General features: G+C 32.2%; 3 protein-coding genes and 1 pseudogene across 4 annotated transcripts; all 4 read left to right on the forward strand.

Annotated features, from left to right (window-relative positions):
- The first annotated feature begins 10,999 nt into the window (after positions 1-10,999).
- LOC7490528 (suppressor of mec-8 and unc-52 protein homolog 2) lies at positions 11,000-15,859 on the forward strand. Its single transcript, XM_002324685.4, has 10 exons — positions 11,000-11,162; positions 11,261-11,454; positions 11,546-11,660; positions 12,315-12,363; positions 12,477-12,566; positions 13,304-13,372; positions 13,466-13,589; positions 14,106-14,464; positions 14,632-15,015; positions 15,377-15,859. The coding sequence occupies exons 1-10, from the start codon at positions 11,116-11,118 to the stop codon at positions 15,647-15,649; spliced, it is 1,704 nt and encodes a 567-aa protein (XP_002324721.1). The 5' UTR covers positions 11,000-11,115; the 3' UTR covers positions 15,650-15,859.
- Positions 15,860-16,907: 1,048 nt separating this feature from the next.
- Positions 16,908-20,312, forward strand: LOC7490527 (uncharacterized). The gene is made up of 5 exons (XM_024590687.2): positions 16,908-17,084; positions 17,227-18,126; positions 18,483-18,683; positions 18,992-19,187; positions 19,856-20,312. The coding sequence occupies exons 2-5, from the start codon at positions 17,257-17,259 to the stop codon at positions 20,038-20,040; spliced, it is 1,452 nt and encodes a 483-aa protein (XP_024446455.2). The 5' UTR covers positions 16,908-17,084; positions 17,227-17,256; the 3' UTR covers positions 20,041-20,312.
- A 214-nt stretch (positions 20,313-20,526) lies between these two features.
- On the forward strand, positions 20,527-21,926 carry LOC7490526 (E3 ubiquitin-protein ligase RSL1-like; annotated as a pseudogene).
- A 313-nt stretch (positions 21,927-22,239) lies between these two features.
- LOC7467917 (uncharacterized) lies at positions 22,240-25,872 on the forward strand. 2 transcript variants are annotated; one of them, XM_024589724.2, is made up of 2 exons: positions 22,240-23,725; positions 25,615-25,872. In XM_024589724.2, exons 1-2 carry the CDS (start codon positions 22,602-22,604, stop codon positions 25,694-25,696), a joined length of 1,206 nt encoding a protein of 401 aa, XP_024445492.2. In that variant the 5' UTR covers positions 22,240-22,601; the 3' UTR covers positions 25,697-25,872. The 2 variants fall into 2 exon arrangements, with proteins under 2 accessions (XP_024445492.2, XP_002324718.4); XM_002324682.4 differs by lacking the exon at positions 25,615-25,872 and adding an exon at positions 24,959-25,282.
- The last annotated feature ends 1,911 nt before the right edge of the window (positions 25,873-27,783 follow it).

Below are 27,783 nucleotides of genomic sequence, written 5' to 3' on the forward strand. Positions count from 1 at the left end.
GTGAATTCCGGGAAAATATTTTTCGATGTTTGGTAGTGTAATGGAAAATAAGTTGGAAAACACTTTCCAGTGTTTGGTTATGTTATGGAAAATGAGCTAGAAAATAACTTATTAATGTTTTATTTTTTTCAAGTTTATTAAAATAATGAGGAACAAATCTTACAAATTAAAAAGTTGAATGAGAATGAAATTCAAAAAAAATTTAATTTCATAAATTATCTTAGATAAAATAAATAATAATCAAAATAATAGAGATCAAATAAAAAATTAAAAAATTGAAAGATGAAGAAATTAAAATAATAATAATTAACATTTATAAATTATTTCAAATAAAATAAGTAACAATCAAAAGAATACGGACCAAATTTGATAGATAAAAAATTTCAATAAAAAAATGATAAGGAAAAAAAAAATAGCAATTATAAAAATAAAGACCAAAGTTAATATAAAAATTAAATTTTAAGAGATGAAATTAAAAAATAAATATTCAAAACAAAATATATATAGCAATCAAAAGTTTGAGGATCAAATTTGATATAATCAGCAAATAATGACATTTCTAAATTTTTCACAACTTTCGGAAAGTGTTTTCCGCCCAAATTTTCCAGGAAAACACTTTCCTGAAAACCAAGCCAAATTTTTCTTTGACTGGAAAGTGTTTTCTGTTGACCAACTTTCCTAATGACAAACAAACACATGAAAGTTTGGAAAGTGGTTTCCCGGAAACCACTTTCCGGAAAACAAACACAGCAAAAAGGGAAAACACTTTCCTAGAAACCAAGTAAAATTTTTCTTTGACTGGAAAGTGTTTTTCGTTGACCGAAAAGTGTTTTCCGTTGACCACCTTTCCTAATGACAAACAAACACAAGAAAGTTTGGAAAGTGATTTCCCGGAAACTATTTTCCGGGAAACAAACATGGCCTTAGATAAAACAAATAAAAATATATAAAATAAATAAAAGATAGCTAGTGTAAAACATTTGCATGTACATCTATCGTTTGCTTTTACTAGGAAAATTAACTTTCCATTTTAATATGTAATTAGAATTAACAACACTTTTTTTATTTATTAGTTCATATGTTTTTAATTTATTTTATAAAGTATAAACAAGATCTTTCAATTAAAAACAATTATGATATAAAAAATACATCAACAACCTTGTTATTTATTTTTCTTGTATTAGAAATTAACTTTCAATCCTACCTTAGTGTAATGCGAGTAGAGTGCTAGTATAAACTAGACATGCAAACCGTATATTCACGTGATTGTACCTAAAACTTGTGTCATTAACCTCCAAGAGTTGATTTGGTGGTTAAAAATTAAAATAGTATGCTTTATTTTTTTATTTCAAACACTAGAACCAACACATATTAAAATTTATTAAATTGTTTTAAATGCACCAGACTGGTATGGAGGGTGTGTCTTTAAGATCATCTTGAGAAAGGGATTTAGTTTTAGTTGAAGTATATGCTAACCCAATGATTCCTTTTACTATTGAAAAAAAAAACTTATATCATTAACAATTAATAAATATGCATTGTATGGATGGTAAAGCTTTGGATTTGACCCCTACTCTTTTGAATATGTTTATTTACAAATAAAGATGACAAAAAGAGCATGTTAGTTTTTTTTTAATTTTTAAATTATATGTTGTCATATTTGTCCCTAAATATAGGAGACTCATCAATTAGGTCATTCAAAGAGTTTGATGTTCGCACCTAAAATTAAGATACTCATTGATTAGTCCATTAGCACAAATTTAACACTCATCTCTTAAATTAGAAGACTTGTCAAATTGGTTGTTTCTAAAAAAGGTGTTGGACCTATATGGATGATAGGAATTTGGCTTTAACCATAATTGTTTTTAATATGTATATTTACAAATAAAGATGAAAAAAGATGATAGATTTTTATTTTATTTTTAAATCATATTTTTTTCATGTTTATCCATAAGCTTCAGTACTTCTTATGAATAAAGATCGAAACCCTCAAAGTTTTGGTCTTCTTTATCTCTCTCTTTTCCCTTTTTTCTTATATTATTCTTCTTTTTAGGTGGTTGTTACTATTGTTACTGCTTGTTGTGTGAGGTTGTAAGTTGTAGTGGTTGTGTTGTCATCAATGGCTATAAAGAAGCTTGGTGCGGGTTATCAATTGCTGCTATCTTTTCTCGGATGAAATGGTGGTAACTACAATGAGAGTTGCTAGGAGACAAAATGAAGTTTGGGAAGAAAATAGCCTAATGACTTTCTATTGTAGTGGTTAATAATGGTTGAAAAGGGGACCGCTGCTGGTGATGGTGGGAGAAATACGCTAGTGGTAACTATTTGGTAACTAGGGTTTTATTTAGGAGAGGAAGAAGATGATCTAGGTTTTTTATTTTTCCTTTTTTCTATCTTTCTTTCTTTATTTTCTGTATAATTTTTCTTTCTCTTCTTTTCTTTTCTCTCATTCACTCTATTTTTTCTCCATATTTTTCTCCTATTTTCTACACCTACCTTCTCTCTCTCTTGATTTTTTATTCTCCTTCAATGGTGGCTATGGGTTTTTACACATATCATTGTCTCTCTTAAAATTCCTTCTCTATTTATAGTTACTTTTTTTTTGTCAGTTCCCCCCAATTACCTAATTTCACTTTGGTCCCTCATATTTTTGTTTTATGTTTCACTCACTGGTCTTATTTTTAAATTTAAAATTTTCATTTTTTTTTATGTTTTGAACTTTTCAAAAAGATGTAAACAAGAGAGAAATAGTCGAAAATCATATAATGGGCAAATGAATGGATGAAATGCATCAAGAATTTTTTTTTGAATTTTTACTTTTTTTATTGTTGGAAAATATTTTGAAAATAAAGGTTAAAAATAGAATATGATAGTATGCATATTAGGATTGTGTTTTAATTTTTTATGCAAATATTTATGTATACACACACACACACACACACACACACACACACACACACACACACATGTTTAGTAAGCATGTTAGCTTTTGTATAATTGCAAGTTTACTATGTTATTATTATATTGCATGATTATAAACTAAACAAATATGCTCACTTGTCTAATTATTTGTGAATTTTGGATAACAAACTTAAGGCTTTATTTACTACATACATGTTTTATGTTTAGTATATATATATTATTGCAATCTTGTGATTATGCCTTGTGTTTAATTTGATTAAACAAGTTTATAATGACATGATTCATGTGTATGTTATGTTACTTTGTTGATAAATATATTTGTTTAATTTATATAATGTTATAAATTTTTTTTATCAAAGTTTGTTTGTTAAAATTTTGGTATTATTATATTTATTTTTCTTATTTATTAAGTGGCCAAATCTATTATATAAAATTTGGCTACTATTTATAAATATATATCATGACATCAACTCAATAATTAGTTGTTCCAACCAATGTTGTTTTAGCAACTACTTCAGTAGTGAGGATTTTACCATCAACTATTATGGTGCATGGTGAGAAATATGAGAAGTTCAATATATTGAACTTTAAGAGGTGACAAAATAAAATGTTATTCTATTTGACCACCTTGAACTTGGAAAACGTTTTGAAGGAAAAAATGTTAAAACTATGAAATAATGAATCGATTTCATTATTGTGTTAGCTTTGGACAAATGAAATCATAGTGATTTCATATGCAAGAAATACATCTTGAATAGATTGGACAATGCGTAATATGATATGTATAGTTTAATCAAGAGTGCAATTGTATTTTTGAAAGTTTTGGATAAAACGTTCAAGGTTGAAGGTTCTAGTATGAAAAAGTTCATAATCAACAAATTTATAAAATCCAAGATGGTTGATTCAAAGATCGTTATAAATCACGTTCAAGAGTTTCAACTCACCTTGTATGATACTTATGCTAAAGATATAGCTACAAGTAAATTCTTATAAGTGATTGTGATTATGGGAAATTTTTCACCATCTTGGAAAAGAATTCAAGAATTACCTGAAGTATAAGAATAAGGAAATATAAGTTGAATACCTCACCTTAAGGCTAAAGGTAGAGGAGGAAAATAAGTCATCTAAAAAAATAGATTACTCTTCTGGTATAGTCCCTGTTGTTATCTATTTTTTCGGGTCCCACATAAACAAAAAAATCAGAAAAAAAGGAAAGGGAAAATACAAAAAAATCAAAAAATGTTAGAAGAAAATAAAAAATATATATATAAGTGAGAAAAGTATACCTAAAAGCCTAGAAAATCATCAAAGATTGGTTGAGGGGGATCAAATATATAAAATTGAAAATTTTGACAGTGCATTTTCGACTAATGAAGGCTTTATTTGCAAAGAAAATTCAATTTCAAGAGAGAAGATCAAAATTGGATGTTTAAGGACTAAATTAGATTTTGTTTAAGGTTTAATTGAATTTATTGAAGGCTTAATTGCAAGAAAAAATTGATTTTTGAAGTCAATTTAGGCTTTAATTGGAAGAAATTAAAGTCTAGGGATTGGATTGTAATTTTTAAGAGTTAATTTGGTCAACTCAAGGGCTTAATTGCATAAATATTGAAGTTTGATGGGCAATTAGGGACTTGTTTGAAGAAATCCAAAACCAAGGACCAAACTAGAAAAGACGCGTGAATGTAAGGGCTGAAATTGACCAAATCAGGGGCCAAATTGAAGAAATTAGAAGTTTGTTGGTTAATTAAGGGTCAAAATGCACAAATTTAGAATCAATGACCAAAATAAAAAAGGTAGCCAACTTAAAGGCTAACAAATCAGTTTGGCGGGGTGAAATTGCAAGAAATTAAAAGTTTAGAGGCAATTAAAGGTGCATGTGCCACAATTAGAAGAACATGGAAACAATTGAACTTTGCCAAATCCTAAATTAAAAATCTTAATCTTACACAGGCGACACATCATTCAGACTTAAAGAAGAGAAGGTGAGTGACACGTCGTTCGGTCGATTTGGCCTCTGTTTTCGATAGTTTTGGATGATCGAGTTGGCAACTTCAAATGAATTTACAAACCTCTAAATTGAGCTATGTTGGATTCAAATGAGATATGTGCATCCCTTTTACCAACTTTAGGTGGTCTCAAGTGACGTTGACGTTATAGGTGGTCTCAGGTGATGTTGACGTTAAAGTTACTCCGACGAGTCCTCGAAAATAAGTAAACTAGTTAGCTCTGACAGTTTTGACTGATCGAGTTGGTAACTTCAAATCAATAAATGTGGAGATATAAACCTTCAAATTAAGCAATGTTGGATTTAAATGAAAGATGTGATCCCCCTTTATCAACTTCAGGTGGTCTCAAGTGATAATGATATCAAAATTGCTCCGACGAAGCCTCAAAAGCGGGCAACTCAGTTAGCCAGAGCTCAAACATAATTGTGTAAAAAAATCAACTTTCTTTTCATGTGTTCACACTCAAAGGCTTCTCATAGGTTCTTATCAAGGGTTCACAATCCTTCCCTTAAGATCAAAAGGTCAAGAATAGATTGAAAATTCATTAAAAACCCTACAAATGCCCTTTAGGATCAAAGGGAAGGAGCAGGAAAAAAAAAAGAGGGGAGGAGAAAAGGATAGGAGAGAAAAATTATTAATTTATTAGCATAAGAAAAGAGAGCCTAGAAACCTATGAAAATGTTTTTTCTAAGTTTGGAAAGGATAACAAGTTTGGGAGAGGCAAAAGTTTCCAAAAGAAAACAAAAAGAAAGAGTAGTTGTTTTAGGTATTTTTCTAATTCAAAAGCAGGTCCTTGTGGCCTGCTTTGTTGGTTTTTATTCGTTTTTGTTCTATATTTATGTTTACAAGCATAGAAAAGAGGTTCAGAATGCTTAATAAATGGTGTTGCATTCACCTCTATGTTACTATATTTTTTATTTAATGATGTTATTTTTGAAGTTATATATATATATATATATATATATATATATATATATATATATATATATATATATAAGTTGTTGTTTTAAGTTTGTTTTTGACATGTAATGTTGTTTTATTTATGTTTTTTACTTAACTTATGCATGTTAATGCAAGGGTGTTTACTTTAGCTTTGTTATGCCTATTCATACACAAAATAGGTTCAAAAAGCCAATTTTGAATTCATGTTGCATGAACATATAAGCTGTGTTAAGTTGTTGTTTTTTGGATTTGTTACCTCAAGATTGATTTTGGTGTTTTAATGTTTTTTTGTTGATTTTTTAGATTCAAATATGTTCGTGCATGTCAGTGTGACTTGTTGGGATAAAAAAAAAACATGTTTTAAAAGCCAAAAGTGCCCATTTATGGGCTGGAAGGTGGCTGCCCTTGCTGGGTTTTTTATGGATTTATGTGCACTGTTCTTCGTGTTCTTAGGAAGAGCATTGCTTAGACCCTTGATTTGGACCCTTTTTGGTCCATTTCTTTGCCCAAAACACTTCTTTGAACATGATTAACAAATAATCTAGTGTTTATTTGCATCAATAACATGTTTATAATAGATTTTAATCCTTGGGTTTCAATTTTGATCCGAAACTCATTTTGACAAAATTATGTATTTTAAGTTAAAAAGGTTTCATTTTGATTTCTAGGGGGTTTTTGTGTTCTTCCCAAGAACATTACCTTAGCTACCTAGGACAACCGAGGTTTTACTCGCTCACCTGAGCCCACAAAGTGCGCTTTCTGGGAGGTGGGGTTTCCTCGAATCCAAAAAAAAAAATTACCTTAGCTACATGATTTGTACCAATTTTGGTCCATTTCTTTGCCCAAAACACTTTTTTGGACATGATTAACAAGTAAACTAGTGTTTATTTGCATTAATAACATATTTACAATAGATTTTAATCCTTAGGTTTCGGTTTTGAATCGAAATCCATTTTGACAAAATAGTGAATTTTAAGTGAAAATTAAAGTGAATGGATGCTAAATTATTGTTCCTTACATGATTTCCAACATGTATGTGCTTTTATTTTGATCAAATCTGGTCTGTGTTGGGTTCCATTTTGGTTTCTAGGGTGTTCTTTATTTTTATTTTTGTGTTTGATCTGTTTTGTTTAAGTTTTTGTATTTTTGGCAAGTTTAATCTAGTTTTTAGCTTTGGTTTTGTTGTTGGGTTATTTTCGGGTCAAACACGTGCGATAGTCCCTCAAAAAAAACTTGTTATGAATGAGAAAAGTATTTCTAAAAAACTTTAATGATAAATATGTTATCTATAACAAGAAAAGACACCTAACCAAGGGTTGTAGAAATAGGGCTCAACAAAGTAACTTAAAATAGGGAAATGATTGTTAAAGTCAATATCAATGAGATTGATCACTTATTGATGAAGTTTCAAAAAATAAACATGTTTGTTGTTGTTTTTGAAGTCAATCTAATAAAAAATCCCGAGTGGTGATGGATTAACACTGGTGCAACAATACATATATGTACCTAAAAGAAGATATTATCCACTTACAAAGAATTGAATGGTGAGCACTTGTACATAGAAATTCATTAACCTTTAAAGTACTAGGTGTGGAAAGGTCATATCAAAGATGACTTTTTAATAATGTATTTCATGTTACTGACATTAAGATGAACTAATATCTAGTTCATTATTGAGCAAAAATAGTTTTAAGTTGGTTTTTTAGAGTAATAAATTTGTACTCTCGAAAAGTTGAATGTTCATATAATAGGGGTATCTTAGAAGTGACTTCTTCAAAATGAATGTAAGGATCACTGTAACTATGGATGATGATGATGATGATGATGATGATGATAATAATAGTGATGTCAATTCTTCTTACTTGCTTGAGTCTTGTGACTTGTGGTACAACAAGTTAGGTATTGTGAATTATAATTGTATATAAAAGTTCATAAATATTGATTTATTACAAAGTATAATTTTTTAGAAAAATCATAAGTGTGAGGTTTGTGTAGAATCTAAATTTACAAAAACTTCTTTTCATTCAATTAAAACAAGTAGTGAACCTCTAGGTTTAATTCACTCGGATATTAGTGATTTAAAGTTTATGCAAACTAGAGGTGAGAAAAAGTATTGCATTATTTTTATAGATGACTGCACGAGGTATTGTTATATCTATTTGCTTAGAAATAATGATGAGTCTCTTAAAATATTTAAACATTACAAGAATAAAATTGAAAATCAACCTGATAAGAAAATAAAGGTAATAAGAAATGATGAAAGTAGAGAATATGAAGCACCATTTGGTGAATTATATCCCTAAAATAATATTATCTACCAAACTACCACTCCTTATTCACCTAAACAAAATAGCATTGCGGAATATAAGAACCGAACTTTAAGAAAATAATGAATGCCATGTTGATAAGTTTATAAGCACCTTAGAACTTGTGAGGGGAAACAATTCTGATTGCCAATTATATACTTAACAAAGTACCCCACAAGAAACTAGAGAAAACACCATAAAAATTATGAAAATATAGAATACCTTCATACAATTACCTCAAAATATAGGGTTGTCTTGCAAATATGACAGTATCTAATCCAAAAAAAAATCAAGATAGGACCTAGAACTATGAATTGTGTATTATGGAATATGCTTACAATAATAGTGCATATTAATTTATTATACACAAATCAATTATTGAGAATATTTATCATAATACTATTATGGAATCAATGAATGATACATTCTTTAAAGATGTGTTTTCGTTTAAAGAAGCACAAAAAAGTTATTCACTTAAGAGAACAATTGAGGTTAGCTCAAGTAATAATCATCAATTATAAGATGATAAAGTTAAGCATAGAAGGAGTAAAAAGGAAATAACAACCAAAATGTTTGGTTTGAATTTTCTAACATACCTGTTACAAAATAAACCTAAAAAATACCTCTTGAGGAAATTTCTTGTCTTAAAGCTTCCTATTAAAAAGTGACAGTCAATAGTGGAGTTGAATCAATTATGAATAATCATACATGAGAACTAATGAATCTTTCTCTTGGAACTAAACCATTATGTCACTAATGGATCTTCAAAAGGAGGATAAAATCTGATGGAGTTATTGACAAATATAAAGCTAGACTTGTTGTTAAAGGTTTTAGACAACAAAAAGATATGAACTATTTTGACACATATTCATAGGTGTCAATAATAGCTTCCATACGAATGTTAATAGTCATCGTAGTTATTAACAAACTTGAAATACATCAAATTGATGTACAAACTGCTTTCTTAAATGATGACCTTAATGAAAAGGTTTACACAGAACAACACGAAGGGTTTGTTATTAATAAACAAAAAAACAAAGTTTATAAGCTTGTCAGATAATTATATGGTTTGAAACAAATACCTAAATAATTGCACGACAAAATTGACAACGTTATATTGTCAAATGAGTTCAAGATCAAAAAAGTTGATAAATGTGTTTATGTGAAAAACATAGATAAATGTTATGCCATTGTATGTCTCTATATGGATGATATGTTTATTTTGGACAACAATAATTATATGATCAAGTATACCAAGAAAATAATAACTAATAAGTTTGATATGAAAGACTTGGGTGTTGTAGGTATAATACTATGAATAAAAATATCTAAAACATCTGATGGATTGATATTGTCCCAATCTATCTAGTTGACTAAAGATCTCAAGATCTAGGTTCAAATGGAAAATTAAGTCATATAACATTTTTGGTAAAACCATGAAAATCAAAAGACATGATTTAAATAAAAAAAATGTTCAGGTGTAATTTTTGTTTTTAAAAGGGTAATCAAATCTAACAATGGATGGATTGTATCAATTTTTTGGCTCCTAAAATCAATGATAAAAGGAGGGTGAATAATAATGTTTTAGGGTTGGTTTTTTCGTAGAATTTATTGCACGCTATATTTTCAGCTTTGCTATTTTGGATTTAAAGCTCTATTTCCTCTTATTATTATTTTTTTTCTAATCTAAAGCTTAGATTAGTCATTGTAGAGATATTATTAAGTACAATTTTCTTGGTTTGTTGAACTTCATTTAGGAACAAAGTGGTGTTATTAGAATCTTGTGCTTTTCTTGCGCTATTCTTCATCTATTTTCATCTTTACTCTTTTGGATTTATAGCTCTGTTTCCTCTTATTATTTTCTTTTTCTAATCTAGAGCTTAGGTTTAGTCATTGTAGAGAGATTATTAAGTACAATTCCCTTGGTTTGTTGAACCTCATTTAGAAGTGCATCTAAACAAAGTGGTGTTGTTAGAATCTTGCGCTATTCTTCATATATTTTCATCTTTGCTCTTCTATATTTAAAGCTTTGTTTCCTCTCATTATTATTTTTTCTACTCTAGAGCTTAGGTTTAGTCATTGTAGAGAGATTATTAATTACAATTTCCTTGGTTTGTTGAACCTCAGAGTGCATCTAAATAAAGTGGTATTCTTAGAATCTTGTGCTTTTCTTGCAGTATTCTTCACCTATTTTTATCTTTGCTTTTCTGGATTTAAAGCTCTATTTCCTCTCATTATTTTTTTCACAATCTAGAGCTTAGATTTAATCATTGTAGAGAGATTATTAATTATAATTCTCTTGGTTTGTTGAACCTTATTTAGGAGTTCATGTAAACAAAGTGGCGTTTTTAGAATTTTAAAAAAAATTATTGAAAAAAATCATTTTGCACTAAATGAGAAGTAATAAAATTTTAAGGACAAACAATTTATCATTAAAAACAATAAGAATTTTAGTTTTGTTATATTATAAGAGTTTTGATAAATAAGTATTATAAATTAGTTTTATTTTAAATATAAATTATATACTAATTTAGTATGATTTATTATGCTTTTATTATATTACATGAACATAAATTAGTGCATAGGGTCATGAAGTCAAGGCATATGTCTTCTATGATGGTTTTTTATTTTCACCTATTTTTATAGTTTATTAAAGCAAGAGATGGTTATAATAGTATATTTATAACCTGTTTACTGATTATTTTTTATAATATTTTTTTATTAAAAATATATAAAAATAATATTTTTAATATTAAAAACATAAAGAAACATTAAAAAAAAAAGTTATTTTTTGAAAAAAACTTTACACAAAACGGTGCGGATAACATTTTAAGTCGTACAATTTTCCAATCCGTTTCGTTATCACCTCTCTCGCCCTCCCCAAAATTCCATTTTCAAGAACCCTAATTTTTTTAGTAGCACCAAAATTATCAGCAATGACCTCTTCGAAAAAGCACTACAAGGAGAAAATTGCACGTCGCAAGTAATTATACGTAGCAGTTTCTTTCTTTCTTTGTTTTGTTTTGAAAACTGATGTTTTAATGGAATCTGATTTAATAAAATGGAAATTGTTGCATGCAGAGAGGAGAAGCCAGAGGAATCAGAAACACCGAAATATAGGGACCGAGCTAAGGAGAGAAGAGAAGATCAGAATCCTGATTATGAACCGACTGAATTAGGGTCATTTCACGCGGTTGCTCCACCGGGGACTGTTGATATCCGGTCAGTAGCTGATTCAAATCAGATTTCTATCGAAAAGAGCAAATACCTTGGAGGTTGGTATCTTCGGTAAAGGGTGGTTTAATATTGATTTATTATTTTTGTTTTTTCTTTTAATTGATGGGGGAATAAATGGTGATGTTTTAGGTGATGTGGAGCATACGCATTTGGTGAAAGGACTCGATTATGCTTTGCTTAATAAGGTGAGAAGTGAGATCGATAAGAAGCCGGATTCTGCAGAGGATGTTGATGGGAAGTCTAGGTATGTTTGTTCTTTTTTTTTTTGTTTTCAGAGTTGTAAATTTGGTGGTGTTTATTCTGATTTTAATGATGAATATGAAAATTTTAGTTAGAAAAATAAGAAGGGTTGATAAGTATATTGAAAGATGAGATTGCATGTAAATACACTTTTTAAAGAAAAGTTGAGGGTGTGAAGGTATCTTTGAAGAAACAAAGTTGGACTGTGAGGAATCAATATTCTTTGTGCTCCCCATCCAATATGATGTGGGAATAACTTGCTGTAATGTAGCGTTATTTGAGCCCATGGTTGATCAAGCATGATACGTTCAAACTGATAGAACATCCACTGAGATAGAACATCCACTGAGTGTTGGGGGTGGGGGGTTGATTCTGAGACCACAACTTTGGGAGTAGTTGCATTGTCAAATTTGATCATGTTCCCCAATGAATTCTCTTCCCTCGCCTTAATTATTATCAAACTATAAAAATATGAATATTCTACTTTTAGTGTTTCTGAATGTATTTCAAGAGTTACATTTTTTTTGCATGTTTTGGAGAAATATAATGCTAACAATTTGGTTTCTGTTACTATTCCACTTTTTATTTCTGAGTGCTTTGGCTATTCAGCATGTAATAGTCTTGTTTTGAATTAATGCACTCCTGTATTGTTTGACAGAGCATCCAAGGAAGACCAAAAAATATTGTTTCGCACTGCAACTGCGAAGGTGTGTTGAATTCTTGAGAATATGCAGAACTACAGAATTGGATTCCAAAGTTAATTTTATCAATTAGAAGTTAGTTTTCTGCTTTGTCTAAATTTTTTATTTTCCTGTTTCAGTCAGTCTACCAATGGATAGTCAAACCTCAAACCATTATCAAGACAAATGAGATGTTTCTTCCTGGTCGAATGTCATTTATTTTTAACATGGTAAGGATTTTACTTTTTCTATGCTAATTTTTAACCTACCTCAGTATGACGAGAAAGAAAGGATTTTCAGAGAAACCCCCAGAACTTTCCCGTGTGAGCTTGGCTTATCTGCTTTCTGTCTTTGTTAACCAAGAGTCTATTTTGGGAAGCTTCAAACTTTCTCCTCATATTAGTGTCGTTGATTTTACCTAGTCAGATGAATTTTTTTACCTCTAATTGTACTTGTGGCAATATAGAAGCTTAACTTTAATGGAAAAATTCCATGGAAATTCCTATTGAGTTTTTTCTTTTCTTTTCTTTTAATTGTTCTCCTGCTTCGACAGCTCTCAATATTGCAGATTGTAAAATGCCAGAGCTGAATTGACTTGTAGCAGTGAGCAAAGTGATTTCTTTGTTTACAGTCTTTAGGGCTTTGAGGTCACTTGGAGGTTAGAGAAAGCTATTAGTTTGGGGCATCCAATTCAGGCCTTTCTGTATGATGGTTCATCTTTGGATAAACGTGAAAGTGCAAGATTGTTAAGTAATATACTTTGATAGTATAAGATGACAAAGGGCCAAAAACTGGACTTAAAATATACGAAGTAAACCTAGAAGTGCTGGGAAGTTTTAATATGATGCAATTATATGTTTGGATCAGGAGCAGAGGAGTGCTTTACTTGTCTTGCTCTTTTTATCCAGTTTTGAATGCATCCTTACAAGTAGAATGTCTTGATTTTTCTCTTAATTGGGTGTTCTAGGAGGGTGGATACTCTCACGATATTCCAACCACATTGCACAGAAGCAAAGCTGATTGTCCAGTGCCAGAGGTTTATATTTTCTTGATCCATTGAAGCAATCTAGTTTACTTCTTACAAATATCTGAAAGCATATCTGACTTTGGGTTGTATTATGTTATGTAGGAAATGGTTACCGTCAGTGTCGATGGATCTGTGCTTGATCGAATTGCTAAAATTATGTCATATCTTCGCCTTGGATCTTCTGGGAAGGTTCTCAAGAAGAAAAAGAAGGATAAAGACGCAAAAGGTTATTCTGTGCACAGCACATTCTAGTTAGTAACAAGGCATCACTGTGGAATCTATCTTTTGTTTCCTTAATTGGATTAAATGCATCATAGCATGGGCCTTTTCCTTTCTAACTGCAAGCCATGGCATATCTTTTTCAGCAGTTCAGTGCGTTTGAAATGGATATGCTTAATGTAACGTCATTTTGATCATTGTCTGATACAGTATGGTTCTGTGAAGGTTGCTTGCAATTAATAGCTAAGTGACATAAGTTTGCTATCTGGCTGAAATGAATGAATGTTTTTTATTCAATTCATTAGAGGTTAATTCAAAAGTTTGAAATGTGCGTACGAGTAATATTTTGTTGCGTACTATTGGTTTTGAATGGTGAAATAGGCCCAACTTTGCCATTCATATTGATTTCTCATTGGTTATTGACATTGTTCATTATATGCATCCTTCAGTTTGGTCATTTTTTCCTGTTTATTACTTGAGTGACAATGTCTTTCCCCCTTCTTATTTTGGTTTTATCTTACAGGAAAGATTTCAGTTGTTGGCAATGAATATGATGAGCATGATAAGCCTTCAAAACCTAGTGGTGGCATGTTGAACAATAAAACTGAAAGGGAGATTTTGCCACCACCTCCACCGCCTCCAAAAAACAATCTGGCTGATTCCTTTGAGAAGCAGCAACCTGCTGTTGCTAGGGAAGACGAGAATGACATATTTGTTGGGCATGGCATTGACTATGAAGTTCCTGGAAAAGACATGAGCCAAAGCCCTCTTTCAGAGGACATGGAAGAATCTCCTCGAAACAAGGAAAGATTATCCTATTTCAGTGAACCAGTTTATGGTCCAGTGCCTCCCTCTGAGCTATCTCATGAATGGCAAGACCCGGTAAGTTGATCATATTTGATATGACATTTGTAATACTTATTAAGTTGTAGGAAGAAATACTCGCAGTTCATTTTGCAATTGCTCTACCTCTTGGCACTTGTTATTAAAAGTCAGTTGTCTACCAATGTAGATCAACTTTAATCTTCTCTGTTGATTGTTTGTTTTAGAATGGATATGATGCTGTCCATGCTCAAGCATTATCTGCTGACTACCAAGGAGAGTGGCAGAACTATCAATATGCTGAGCAATTCGCATATCCTGAACAGTACACCCAGCAAACAATGCAGGCTTATGACATGCAAGCTGCTTCTAGTATTCAACCAGATCCACGCTTCATGACCCAGGAAGAGAAGGATCGGGGTTTAGGTTCTGTGTTTAAGCGGGATGATCAGAGGCTTCAACAGCTGAGGGAGAAAGATGCCAGAGAAAAAGATCCCAACTTCATTTCTGATAGTTATTCTGAATGTTATCCTGCATATCAACATTTTACTCGTGAGGTTGTTGATAGTGATGATGAAGATGACTTGTCAAAAATGGACATGGGTGGTCGGGTAAGTGGTTGGTCTTAATGAGCAACTTCCCTTTTCTTTTGACACAAAAATAGAGCATGTACACAGCATTTGATTTGAAATTGTTATTTCCATGTACTCTACTCTTTTTATGGCAACATGGATTTGATATTTCTCAATCGAAAGAAGAAGAACCTGTAGTAGGAAGTTCATGTACTTAATGAACCTTAAAATGTTGTCTTAATGATTTCCTAGTTGTGGGTTGGTGAGAAGGAAAATCATTGTAGAACCTTGGCCCCGACGGTCGTTCCTAGGCCCAGTCAACCACTTATGATGAGGGGGTTGTAATGCAAAATATTTAATTAATCTGTGCTGATTATACTTTTGTATTCTCTCTTAACAGGCAAAAGGTCGACTTCATCGATGGGACTTTGATACAGAAGACGAGTGGGCAAAATACAATGAGCAGAAGGAAGCAATGCCAAAGGCTGCATTCCAGTTTGGTGTCAAGATGCAAGATGGTCGGAAGACGAGAAAGCAGAACAAGGACCAGAAGCTTAATAATGAGTTGCACCAGATAAATAAGATACTGGCTAAAAAGAAAATAGACAAGGAGAATGGTGACGGCGGCCATTATGATGATGACACACCACCTGGGAAGAAGCAACGACAATGAAGTCGGTTGCCTAGTGGCCCTACATTCTTTGTGAAGAAAGTTTTACTTGTGTGGATGATGCACTTAATTGTTCTAAATGAAAAGGATCATCGCTTCTGTTCTAGGGCCCTACCACCATCTTCTTGCTCATGTAAAATGAATCTAAGCGCAGCAGGTTGAAAATGTTTTACAATGATATTTATCACGTTATAAGAAGACAAATTTTTGCTACCTAGATGGACAATGATAATATTTCGCCATGATAACGCATTGAATCTCCATTATATCAATAGATGAGAATCAACTGAAAGATTAATATAGCAGTTTTTTGGTTGGAAATTAGGATTTGTGATTTTCTTTGCTTTTCATCTACTAGGAGGATTTTTCTAATCTTATGATTTAAGTTATGAGCTTGTTAGGTTAAATTGAATTGTTTTTATATTTTTTTAGGTTATTTTTGTAAGATTGAATATTTTTTTAGTTTTATTTTTAAATATTTAGTTGGTTTAAGAATTAAGTTTTATAATATTTTTTTTGTTTTGATTTCTATTAAGTTTTTTTGTTCGCATGATTTGGCTAACAGGTTCTATAGATTTATTTTGTTAGTGTTTTATGTTTTTTTTTTTGTTTGATTTGTTTTTGATATTATTTTTTATATTTAGATAATTGATAATTGAACATTATAATTTTATTTTTTATAAGTTATTCATAACATTTTATTTTTTATAAGTTATTCATAACGTGCGCGGATGTGGTTGTTTTTTTTTCTGGGCAAATGATCTTTCATGTGCAGGTCATTATAATCATTTTTATTTTTTTTAATTTGTCTCACTTATTGTTGTTTTTCTTATAACCAGTTTAAGTTATGAATTTTGTTTTTATAACAGAAAGTCCATTTTAAATATTAAAAACCCATGTCATAGCGTTTAACCACCCTTCTAAGTTATTTCATTGCAGTAGAAAAGCCGACTATTACATGTTGGTAAGCATTATTTTTTTTAAATTCGTTCTTGTAATAATTTCAGCTATTGAATTACAAGATTCGCCTTTAAAATTCTTTCCTTGAATGAATTAAGATTTCTCAGCAAGTAAAATCTTGAAGAATATTACTCTCCGAACAATATTTTATTAAATTTTAATTTTTTTATTTAAAATTATTTTTTTATATTTTAAAATTATTTTGATATAATGATATGGAAAATAGTTTTTTAAAAAATAAAAAATATATTATTTTAATATATTTTTAAATAAAAAATATTTTAAAAAGTTAAACCTAAGGAAAGAAGCTTTCACTGACTTTCTAATCTTTCTTTTTCCTTTTGATTGTGGTCGAGTCGTCGTCCGTCTTCCATCGAAATAAGAAGCCCTGCATTTCAAAGCAAACCCTAATTTCTATCAGACTTCTCGCAAGGTACGCTGCCGTTTCAATCCTCTCCAGTTTGAACTTCGAAGAAAGGTAACCAATCATTCGTTTGGAAAAAACCCTAATCAGAAGCAAGCCTTAATTATTTGTTATGCTTGTCGATTCCACGAGACCAAATTATTGTCCATCGATTCTCTGTTTCGGTTTCTTTGAATTATTAAATATTGAATTGCAGTGAAATATCTTTAGTTATCTGGTATAGCAAATGGAGAGTCTTGAAGGAAAAGTACAATTTACATCCCTTTCGAAAGAGAAGAATACGTACCTCAATGTTAATGAGGACTGTAACGATCCCTTTTTATGGCCTGTGCCCAAGGGTGTGAACAACAACAACAACAATAATCAGATAGTTGCTAAATCCTCCTCGATTGGAGATTATGTCGCTTTCGAGTTTCCCCAAGATTACATTGGTGATTCTAGTTATGATAGTTGTGCTTCCGCCAACTTCAATGCTCCTCCGGAGGTGGAGGTCAACTTGAAAAACGTGTTTGGTGGGATCGTTGCGATTTTAACTGGGCGGAATAAAGACTCTAGTAGCAGTAGTGTTTCTGTAAATAAACAGCAGCCCGGTTCAGATGTTTCGTTTCTGGGCTCGGAGAAGAATGGGGACACATATTTGCACTCTTCGGTTTATATTCCGAGTGCGCCGCCCGAGCCGAATGGGTTCAATTATGCTGTGTATAAAGCGGTGTTGGAAGCTGAACCACCTGAGTGGTTGCCGGATAGTTCTACTACAGTTTGTATGCAGTGTACTTCTCCCTTTACAGTGGTTACTCGTGGAAGGCATCATTGTCGTTTTTGTGGTGGAGTTTTTTGCAGAACATGTACTAAAGGACGGTGTTTGTTACCGGCTAAGTTTAGGGAGAGGAACCCCCAGAGGGTTTGTGATGCCTGCTATGACAGGCTCGATCCTTTACAAGGAGTTCTTATTTGTACCATTAGCAATGCTATGCAAGTGGCGAAACATGATGTAATGGATTGGACATGCATGAGAGGATGGTTGAACCTGCCAGTTGGTTTGTCAATGGAACATGAGATATATAAAGCATCCAATACATTGAGAAGCTATTGGCAGGTGTGTTTTTTCGCTTGTTTCCAAAGTTCTTTATATTTGACAGATGTTTAGTTTCCTGATTCTTGGTCTCATGAGTTACATTTTACTCACTAATTGCATGTCAACCCTAGATATGGCGGTAGGGTTACAGTTATCTGGTGACAGTGTCTTATTATGCAATTCTCAACTAGCTGAGGAAGATTCAGTGTTGTATTTATGTTGACATTATCTTATCATGTTAATGTCAAATAGCCAAAATAGTTGATTATTCAATTATATTTGTTTGTTGTTCTTCTTCATTCAGGGACCAGTTCTGCCAATGCCTTGTGTCTTTAACCTGATCATAGTTTTGTGTATTGGCTTTCTGAAATGGGCAGGTATCTACGCTGAATCCTGAGAAGTCCATACCCCTAGCAGTTATGAAAGGAGCCAAAGGCTTGGCAATCTTAACAGTTGTCAAAGCTGGTGCAGTAGTTGCTTACAAATTTGGAACTGGTTTAGTCATTGCTCGGAGATCAGATGGATCATGGTCTGCCCCTTCAGCAATATGCTCAATTGGTTTAGGATGGGGCGCTCAGGTAAATTCTTATGGCATTATTTTTTTTTCTTATTTGAACTTTGGATTCTTAATTTTGCTTGTTTGTGTGCTTTTCAACAAATAAGTGTTTATATGTGAAAATGCAAATTGAGCAGAAAAATTTCAAAGTTTTGCTTTGTGTATGTAGCATGAAAAGTGTCTTTTACCTTTTCTATGATAAAGTGATTTTTAGTATACTTTTCTAAGATAGATCAATCAATTAAATCTAAATGATGCTGAAATCTTATTCTGGTCACTGCTTGTGCTCTCTCGATGATGCTGTATCTGTCTTCTCTCCTTGTTTCCTAGATTGGAGGTGAGCTAATGGACTACATAATTGTGCTCCATGATTTCAAAGCCGTGAAAACGTTTTGTAGTCGCATGCATTTTTCTCTTGGAGCTGGTTGCAGTGCTGCAGCAGGCCCTGTTGGGAGGGTGCTGGAAGCAGATCTTCGTGCTGGGGATAGAGGAGCTGGCATGTGCTATACTTATAGCTGTAGCAAAGGTATTTTATTTTGAGATAGGTTTTTTACATTTTCTGTTCTGACCTTGAGATTATTAGAAGCGTTAACTTCTATCTTCTAACAAGAAGCCTGTTGGTTGGCACTAAAACGAAGATTTGAAGCTAGATATTATTTAGTTTTACAGCTCTCGTACTTTTGAGAGAAGATCTTTAGCTTTTGACATACTTTTTGGCCACAGCTTATTAATGCTTGAAATGTCGACAAATCTAATGAAATTTCCAGTTTGCATTTTCAAATCAATGAAAGTTGTTTTGGATGTGACAGTGATCCTAGGGTGGATCTCAGGTTGAAGTTCCAAGGGGACTGAATTCATTTTTTAGGATGAAGCTAAATATATTAAATACTCTTCGTGTGGGGAATTGACCAAATTTACTTCTAATGCTCCTGGCCTCCCTGTATGTATAACTACTTATAAATATGCTTTATCCGTAGTAGCCCATTTGTTTTACGTAAAATCTTCGTCAGTGAATACATTACGGAAATTATGTGCTGTGTTCAGATACCATTGAAATGTTTTTGGCAGATGTCTAGCTTTTGGCGTGCTCTCCTATTCTGCATGTTGTCAATTATTTTGGCCTTCTCTCTTAAGCCTGTGCTGTGTTTGGAAATTTATGACATTTGATCCTCTAAAGTGTTTGACATGTATCAGGGGCATTTGTGGGAGTGTCGCTAGAAGGAAACATTGTAGCAACGAGGATGGATACCAATCTAAAGTTTTATGGTGATCCTTATCTCACAACTGCTGACATTCTTCTTGGGACTGTGGATAGACCTAAAGCTGCAGAACCCCTATACGCTGCTCTCAGAGAACTGTACTCAAGTCTACTGCATTAGTACTTGTGCCAGCCCGCCTTTCATGTAGCATCCAGGCTAAAGCCTTGTCGCATCGTGATAGAATTCTCTGATGAGAGATGTGCGCTTGCCCCAAAGCTTAATTCAGCATCTTCGAATCGTAAAATTGTTTAGTGTACAGGACCATTTCATGTGACAAACGACAACCCGTAATGTCATACTTATGATATTTCATTCAAATGTCTCTGAAACTGCCTGATGGTTGCTTGTATAGACACTTGTATATATACAGTTCCATAGTGATTGTTTGTGTATAGACATTTTAAAATCCTTTAGGATGATTACTCTGAGGAATGGCAAAATGTTGAATCTGCATCCGTAGTGATGCTACATTAGATTTGAGCACTCGCCTGTGGTAAATTTCAGCTTCCCTTTTTCACGCGGCTAACTGGTAATGACATAAGAAGCACGCGGAGAGCTAAATCAATTACTTTTCACAGAAAAAAAATAATAATTCCGCGTTACAGAACTCAAGGTGAGAAGTAGCATTGGCCATGTTATAAAAGTTAACAAGTGGTCTGTCTACTCAACAAAAATACATTCAGAGGAGGGTGGAGGGTTTAGTGGAAGAAGAGAGAAGAGGTCTGATAAGATGGAAAGCTTTCCTCAAAAAGTTTCGAATTCGTGGAAGGGAGAACGGAAACCACCACGGCTTTGGAAAAGGTCGATTCTCCTACTTTCCATATTGTTTTTTCTTCATTGATCTATGCCATGTGTTTTTGTTTTTGTTTGACGGCCAGGATGGATTCTAGTGCCCAAAATAAATGCCCTGATTTCAGGTTATTAGTAGCCAAAGAGGGGACTAAAAAAACTAAACCAAAAGAAAAGGGATTAGTTGCTTCGCTTAAACTTCGATACCAAGTTACCAAGATTGTTTGTTACGGCTTCTACTGGTAAGCAGATCACTATGCCGCCCACAGATTTTTACTTTTGTTAAACCACAGATATCAAAAAAAAAAAAAAAACTAGAAGAAAGCAAAACATGGGAACCGGATGGGTGTTTGGTTGTCATCCAAGCTTAGGAAAAACAAGAACAAAACAGAAACATTGAGATTTAAGGGGGCTTTCGAGCTTGCTGACGATAAATATGTTGTTGACGATGTATAATTTCTTCACACCCAAGGCACATAACAGTGAAACTGATGATGAAGAAAGCAAACATGATGAAGGGCACTTTCACGAGGTTGGAGAGTGTTCTGATTCTGCAACCTGTAGTCCAAACTTTGTTTGCGGAATCTTTGTAGAGCGAAGGGTCTTGTATGACTCATTCAGTCTGAAAGGTTGCGCACCCTTTTATTGTATTGAATGCATTATTAGATATATGTAGCTTCCAAGCTTGACGACAATCTTGCAATCATTTCGTGTCCGGTGTCAAGCTGCCCAGGAGTCTTAGAGCCTGAATACTGCCGCGTGATCCTACCAAAGGAGGTGTTTGATAGGTGGGGTATTGCTCTGCGTGAGTCTGTGATTGATGATTCTAAGAAATTGTACTGTCCTTATGTGGATTGCTCAGCCTTGCTGGTTAATGATTCAGGAGAGGAGATTGAGAAACCCTGTTGTCCTTTCTGCAAAAGAGCCTTTTGTGTGAAGTGTAAGGTTCATTGGCATTCAGATATTAGTTGTACAAAGTTTCAGAAACTGAAGAAGAAAGGTGAAGATGTTATGTTGAAGGATGTTGCCAGGAGGAAAAAAGTGGATGATGATGGTATTTTGATGGAGGATGTTTTGGTGATTGGAAAGCAACCATGGAGGGCTAATGGAGTTTAAATGTTTATTATAATCGAGATTCTGAATTACAATTTTGTTTAAAATTATGATTCTAAATAAAAGAATCAACATACAATTTTCAAATATTTTTTTTAACTTGATTTTATTTTTTCTAAAATTTTATGCTAACTATATCTTTTTTTTAAAAAAGAATCAACATTCAGAGAGCAATGGAATTCTGACGAAGTCAGCTAGATGGTTTTCTCATTAATTGAAGACCTAAACACTCTTATTCTTGTTTCTATCCCACCATTTGAACTTCCGGTTCCTCTGTTTATTTATTTAAAATATTGTCAATATCATGGAATGACTTTCTCAAAGAACGAAAACAAAAGGCAATGAATGACTTGATAAATCCTTCAGGAAAGGAAAGGTAGAAAATATCCCCTTTACTAATTATCACCATGAATTAAATTAATAGGAATTATATACACAGAAAGAAAAAGACTTTTAATATATTGTTGGTGAGAGAAATACTAAACGAAAAGTCGGAAATTACATTAATAATAATAACTAATAATAAAAAGCAACTTGGAATTCGAAAGCCACTACTATCAGGATCTACTCTCTACTGTACTGATAGTCTATAAAAATAAAAAATAATGGCTGGCTACAAACAGGAAGCTCTCAATCGTTGTTGATGACCATCGAATTGATGCAGCGCAGCTCCCGAAATCAATAAAATATCCAAGAAAGATAGCGACAGACATAACCCTAAAACCCCACAACACAACACACACCAACAACAACAATAAGAACAAAAGAGAAGATCAAGAATGAAGCCAAAAGTTTTGGAAATACCAGAGTCGAAGCCAAAAGTGGAGATGCCCCATATTGTAATCGTGGATGATCATTATCACGACCAGTTTCTTTCCACACCCTTATCAAACAAAGGCACCACAGAGGACGATGCAATCTCTGTTGAACAGTACAGTGAAGATCGTGACCTTAATGTTGCCGTCATGTCTTCTCTCAATTCCAGCAAAGAAGCAAACTTTTCGGGGTCCAAACCAGAGGTGGTTCAGATTGTAAACCTTGATTATTATCATGATAGGTTTCTTGGCATGCCCGTATCAAACAAAGGCACCGGAGAGAATAATGCGATCTCTGTTGAAGAGTACGGTGAAGATAGAGACCTCAATATTGCTATCATGGCTTCTCTCAAGTCCAATAAAGAAGCAAACTTTATTGATCCCTCTCAAGATTATTTCTACTACTATAATGATGAGGATGATGATATAAAGGTACTCGATTTCTTGCCTGAAGTCATTCCTTCTAGGAAACAAAAAGAACCCACTTTTATAGAATCAGTGGCTGAAAAGGGTCAATCTTCAAATTCTCAAATTGACCCAGATTTTGTTTGTCAAATCTGTGTCGAACCCACGATTTTAAAGAATTCATTTTTAATCAAGGGTTGCACTCATGCTTACTGTACCGAATGCATGGTCAAGTATGTGTCCTCGAAATTACAGGAAAACATAACCAAAATCTGCTGTCCTGTTCCAGATTGTAAAGGCGCATTAGAGCCTGAGGATTGCCGTTCAGTTTTACCTGAAAATGTGTTTGATAGGTGGGGTAATGCTCTGTGTGAGGCTGTGATTCTTGGCTCTCAAAAGTTTTATTGTCCTTTTAAAGATTGTTCTGCAATGTTGATTGATGATGGAGAGGAGGTTGTCAGGGAATCTGAATGCCCTAATTGTTGGAGAATGTTCTGTGCACAATGTAAGGTTCCTTGGCATTCACAGATTAGCTGCGAAGAGTATAAAATGCTGCACAAGGATGAAAGAGAGAGGGATGATATACTGTTGATGAATCTAGCAAAGAACAAGAACTGGAGGAGGTGCCCAAAATGCAGGATATTTGTCGAGAAGATAGAAGGTTGTAGATATATGAAATGCAGGTATGTTTTGTTTGTTGTTTCTTTGCGTAGTATCCAAAAGGGTTTATGATTTTTGGTGATTTCTGATTGATTATTTGGCTGACATAATTTTATTGTTAAATGCTTCTTTATATTGTACATGTAGTCGCGATTACTTAATTATGAGGGATGGAATTGATAAATGTTTTTGCTGATTGTTTTAGTAGCACGCTTTCATTAATGTTCTGTTAGTGAGACATTCTTACCAGGAGGTTTCGCCCAAAATTTACTTTGTAGATGTGGATAGGATCCTTTAAACGTATCTGAGTTAATTGTCAAATTACAGATGGGGTGATCTCAAAAAGGAAGAACATGAAAACGATTAGTGGTTTATTTATTAGAGAAAGCAGTTTCCCCATTCTGTTGTTGTTGAGTGAAGCATATGTTTCATATTGCATTGCTATGCAGCTCTTGGCACCTCCAAAATTGCAACATTATTGGGTAACAGCTTCCAGGATTATGTGTTCTGCTCATTTGTTTGACGTTCTAAATTCAACGCATAAAGCCCTGCGAGAGATTAAGAGCTTGTTTGGGAATGCGTTTGAAAGCATATTTTCTAAAAAAATAATTTTTTAAATATTTTTTTTGATCGTTTTGATATTTTGATATCAAAATTGATTTTTAAGAAAATAAAAAAATATTATTTTGATGTATTTCCTAGCAAAAAACATTTTAAAAAGCAATCGCTACTGCACTTCCAAACGAGCTTTAAGATATGACTTGTCCCAAATGTTTAGCCCCGTGCCAGACTCAACCTTTCCTCTTTCTATCTACTTGTGTTTGCCTAACAATTAAGTGTTTTCCTTTACCTAGAGGCTCCTCCACACTCTCTCCTGTTACGAAACAAGCGGAACACACAAGTAGAAAAGATTAAACTTATATAAACACAAATTATTATAGGAATCAATTCCAACCTTTATTAATCTCAACAACAAAGAAAATACACAAATCTGCGTGTTATGCACAAAACTTGCATGCTATACACCAAACTAGCATCTTGGAAACATTTAGTTGCTAGGCAAACACGAGTTGATCGACAAAGGGAAGGCTGAGTCTGGTAGGGGGCTAAATTGCTGCATAGGGGCTGGAAAATTCTGATGAGAAATTAACCCTGTGACACTGCCTGTAAATGTTGGAGATAATGAAGCAATGTTTCACATTGCATTTCCGTTGGTTTTAGGTCACTGACTTTTCTCACTTTTGAATTAATGATAGGTGTGGAACTCAATTCTGTTACAGCTGCGGATCTACTGATTTAAATCCAGTAACACATTACTGTTATAAATGTAAGGGAATTTGGTAGGGAGACTAAGAGAAAGAAGATACAGAATGCAATGTGAGGACAAATTGGGAAACAACAGAAGTTGTGGGACTGAATTTCAAGATTGTGAACTCTAGGAACTGGTTCATGTTGTAGTGAATCCAAATTCAATTATGAAGGCTGTATCATATTTTGTTATTTGTATTTCTAGAATGATCAAGCCAGTTGTATGATCATAACGTGCCTTGGAATGAATTATATTTGCAACTTTTATTGTATCTGTGTCCTTAACTCTGTGTGTTTGTCTTTTTCTTGAATTGCACCATTATTACCCAAATGTAGCTCAGGAGTGTTTTTCTAAATGTAGGGCTCTGAACTTTATGAAGTAAGATTGGCCTTTTAATCCTCCTGGCAAGCTCTTAAAAGTCTAGAGATAGTTTTACTTTGCTATGCAACTAATAAAAATCCTACAACCTATCACAGTGATGATGAATATTCCCAAGGATTAGGGACATTTGTATTCTTTTTGTTCGTTCAAAGTGATTGGAATGGTTCTTCACTTGGTCTAGTTCTCTGACATTTTTTTCCCTCATTTTTAAATTGATAATAGGTGTGGAACTCCTTTCTGTTACCGCTGTGGATCTACTGAAATATGTACGGGAACACATTATTGTAATAGGTGTAAGGCATAATGTATTTGCGTTTCTCAAAACATGTGTGTGTGTATATATATATATATATATATATATATATATATATATATATATATATATGTGTGCAACGGAAATTATTAGTTAAATATTATAATATAAAATATATTTACTTTGTTAATTTATTTTAGTTCTGGATCCTATAGAGATTTTTTTTTTCCTGATTCATCTAAAGTGATAAATTATCTTTCAATTATATGAATATTTTCATATAATTTATATTATGTTCAATATTTATTTATTTGTTATCCTTGATTAGAACGTGTAGTCAAGATCAAAACATAATACAATTTAATTTATTATTAATTCAATAATTAATTGATTTATCTTTCAAAATTAGATAAAATATCTAACAACTTGTCATGATCCTTTAAATATGAGAAAGATCATAAGTGGTTTGACTTAACCCTTCAGTGATCAGTTTCTTAGTATAATTATTATCAATTTATCAAGAATGTTCTGGTTTAGATATTATTTTATATAATATGTCTGCTTTGTCATTTTATTTTAGTTCTCAATATTATATCAATTAAATCTTGGAATAAGAATAATAAACAATTTAATTTATTATCAATTTAACAATTGATTGATATATATTTCAAAATCAAATACAATGTTTAACAACTTATCACGATCTTTGAAATACTAGAAAAGTCATAAATGGTTTGACTTAACTTTTCAATGATCAGTTTCTTAGTGTAATTATTAAATTTTTTATCAAGAATGTTTTAATTTAGATATTATAGCATGAAACATGTCTGTCTTTTCAATTCATTTAAATGAAACGGCGTCGTTTTGGCATTTAGGGTTCATTTAGGTTAACTTCTATTTCAATTTCAGGCCTTAATCTTTTTATTTATTCAATCAAGTCCTTAATTGAATTTTTATTCTAAGAATTGATTCAATTTCACCCCTACCAAATCTTAAAATGACCTTATGAGTTTAGTGTTTTTTTTCAATTTGATCTTTGGTCTTGGATATTTTTTATTTCATCCATGTTTGACCTTTAACCTTCTAATTTTTTCAATTTCATCCTTGATTAGTCTTTAGTCTTGAATTTCTTCAATTTGGATTTTAATTGACCCTTAAACTTTGATTTTCTTGCAATTTTGACCATGATTTCACCTAATTGAGTTTGGAAAATTAAATTTGACTGTTTTACCAATTAAGTTCCTAATAAAATTAATTTTACCTATTAAAAGCCTAATTAAATCTTTATATTTAATTAATTTTTTTAATTTGACCCAAATTAATTTTAAATTTTAATTAAACCTTTACTTGGGCATATGATTAAATTAAATTGGCCTATTAAAAACCTGTTTAAGTCATTAGACTTAATTTTTTATGAAAATTCACCCGATAATAATTTGATTTAACCTTGAATTTGCATTATCTATCAATCTTGGGTACAATGTGTATAATTGAGCTCCTAAATTTGTCCAAAATTTTAACTTGGTTTCTCCATATATTTGAAACCCTTCTCAACCTACTCTTGTCAAGTTGCCAATCTTTTGTTATTATTATTTTGATTTTTAAAAGGAAAAGGGTAAATTTAGAGGGAAACCAAAAAATTAGTTATGACAAAGGGCAAGATGAATCGGATTTTCAAGAACAAATAACTTTTTTGTTTGCTTGAGAACAATTCTTATATTATCGTACCGGTCCAAGAAATTTGATCAAGTTAATTTGTTAGCATCAAGTATGCTATGTAGGAATATATTACTATTAATTTTGATATATCAACCTATTCATGTAAAGATAGAAAGTATTAGTTTCATGCATACATATTTAAAGCCAAATTAAAATAAGGTCTTTAATCTTAACTTGACCTTCCACTATTTTCATGCATACATTATTAATTTGGGACATCTCACTTAGATCTCCTAGTGAGATAAGATCCCATTTAATTTATATGACGTTAAGTAACTTAACAAATTAAAATAAATTAAATTAGATAGATAACATAGCTTATTAATCACATCTTTATGTGACTTCCAAATCAGTTAGGTGACAACTCTTTGTCTAAATATATAAAATCAATAAGTAATTCATCCTTATATGATTATAAA

Source organism: Populus trichocarpa, chromosome 18 (assembly GCF_000002775.5).
Source record: "Populus trichocarpa isolate Nisqually-1 chromosome 18, P.trichocarpa_v4.1, whole genome shotgun sequence".
In the NCBI taxonomy this organism is placed as follows: Eukaryota; Viridiplantae; Streptophyta; class Magnoliopsida; order Malpighiales; family Salicaceae; genus Populus; species Populus trichocarpa.

Coding starts and splice junctions, on each gene's coding strand:
- LOC7467917 (XM_002324682.4), top strand. CDS start 22,602: ATGAAGCCAAAAGTTTTGGAAATACCAGAGTCGAAGCCAAAAGTGGAG. Junction 23,726..24,958: donor TGTAGATATATGAAATGCAG/GTATGTTTTGTT, acceptor AATTAATGATAG/GTGTGGAACTCAATTCTGTT.
- LOC7490527 (XM_024590687.2), top strand. CDS start 17,257: ATGGAGAGTCTTGAAGGAAAAGTACAATTTACATCCCTTTCGAAAGAG. Junction 18,127..18,482: donor CATTGAGAAGCTATTGGCAG/GTGTGTTTTTTC, acceptor TGAAATGGGCAG/GTATCTACGCTGAATCCTGA. Junction 19,188..19,855: donor TACTTATAGCTGTAGCAAAG/GTATTTTATTTT, acceptor GACATGTATCAG/GGGCATTTGTGGGAGTGTCG.
- LOC7490528 (XM_002324685.4), top strand. CDS start 11,116: ATGACCTCTTCGAAAAAGCACTACAAGGAGAAAATTGCACGTCGCAA. Junction 11,163..11,260: donor GAGAAAATTGCACGTCGCAA/GTAATTATACGT, acceptor TGTTGCATGCAG/AGAGGAGAAGCCAGAGGAAT. Junction 11,661..12,314: donor GATGTTGATGGGAAGTCTAG/GTATGTTTGTTC, acceptor ATTGTTTGACAG/AGCATCCAAGGAAGACCAAA.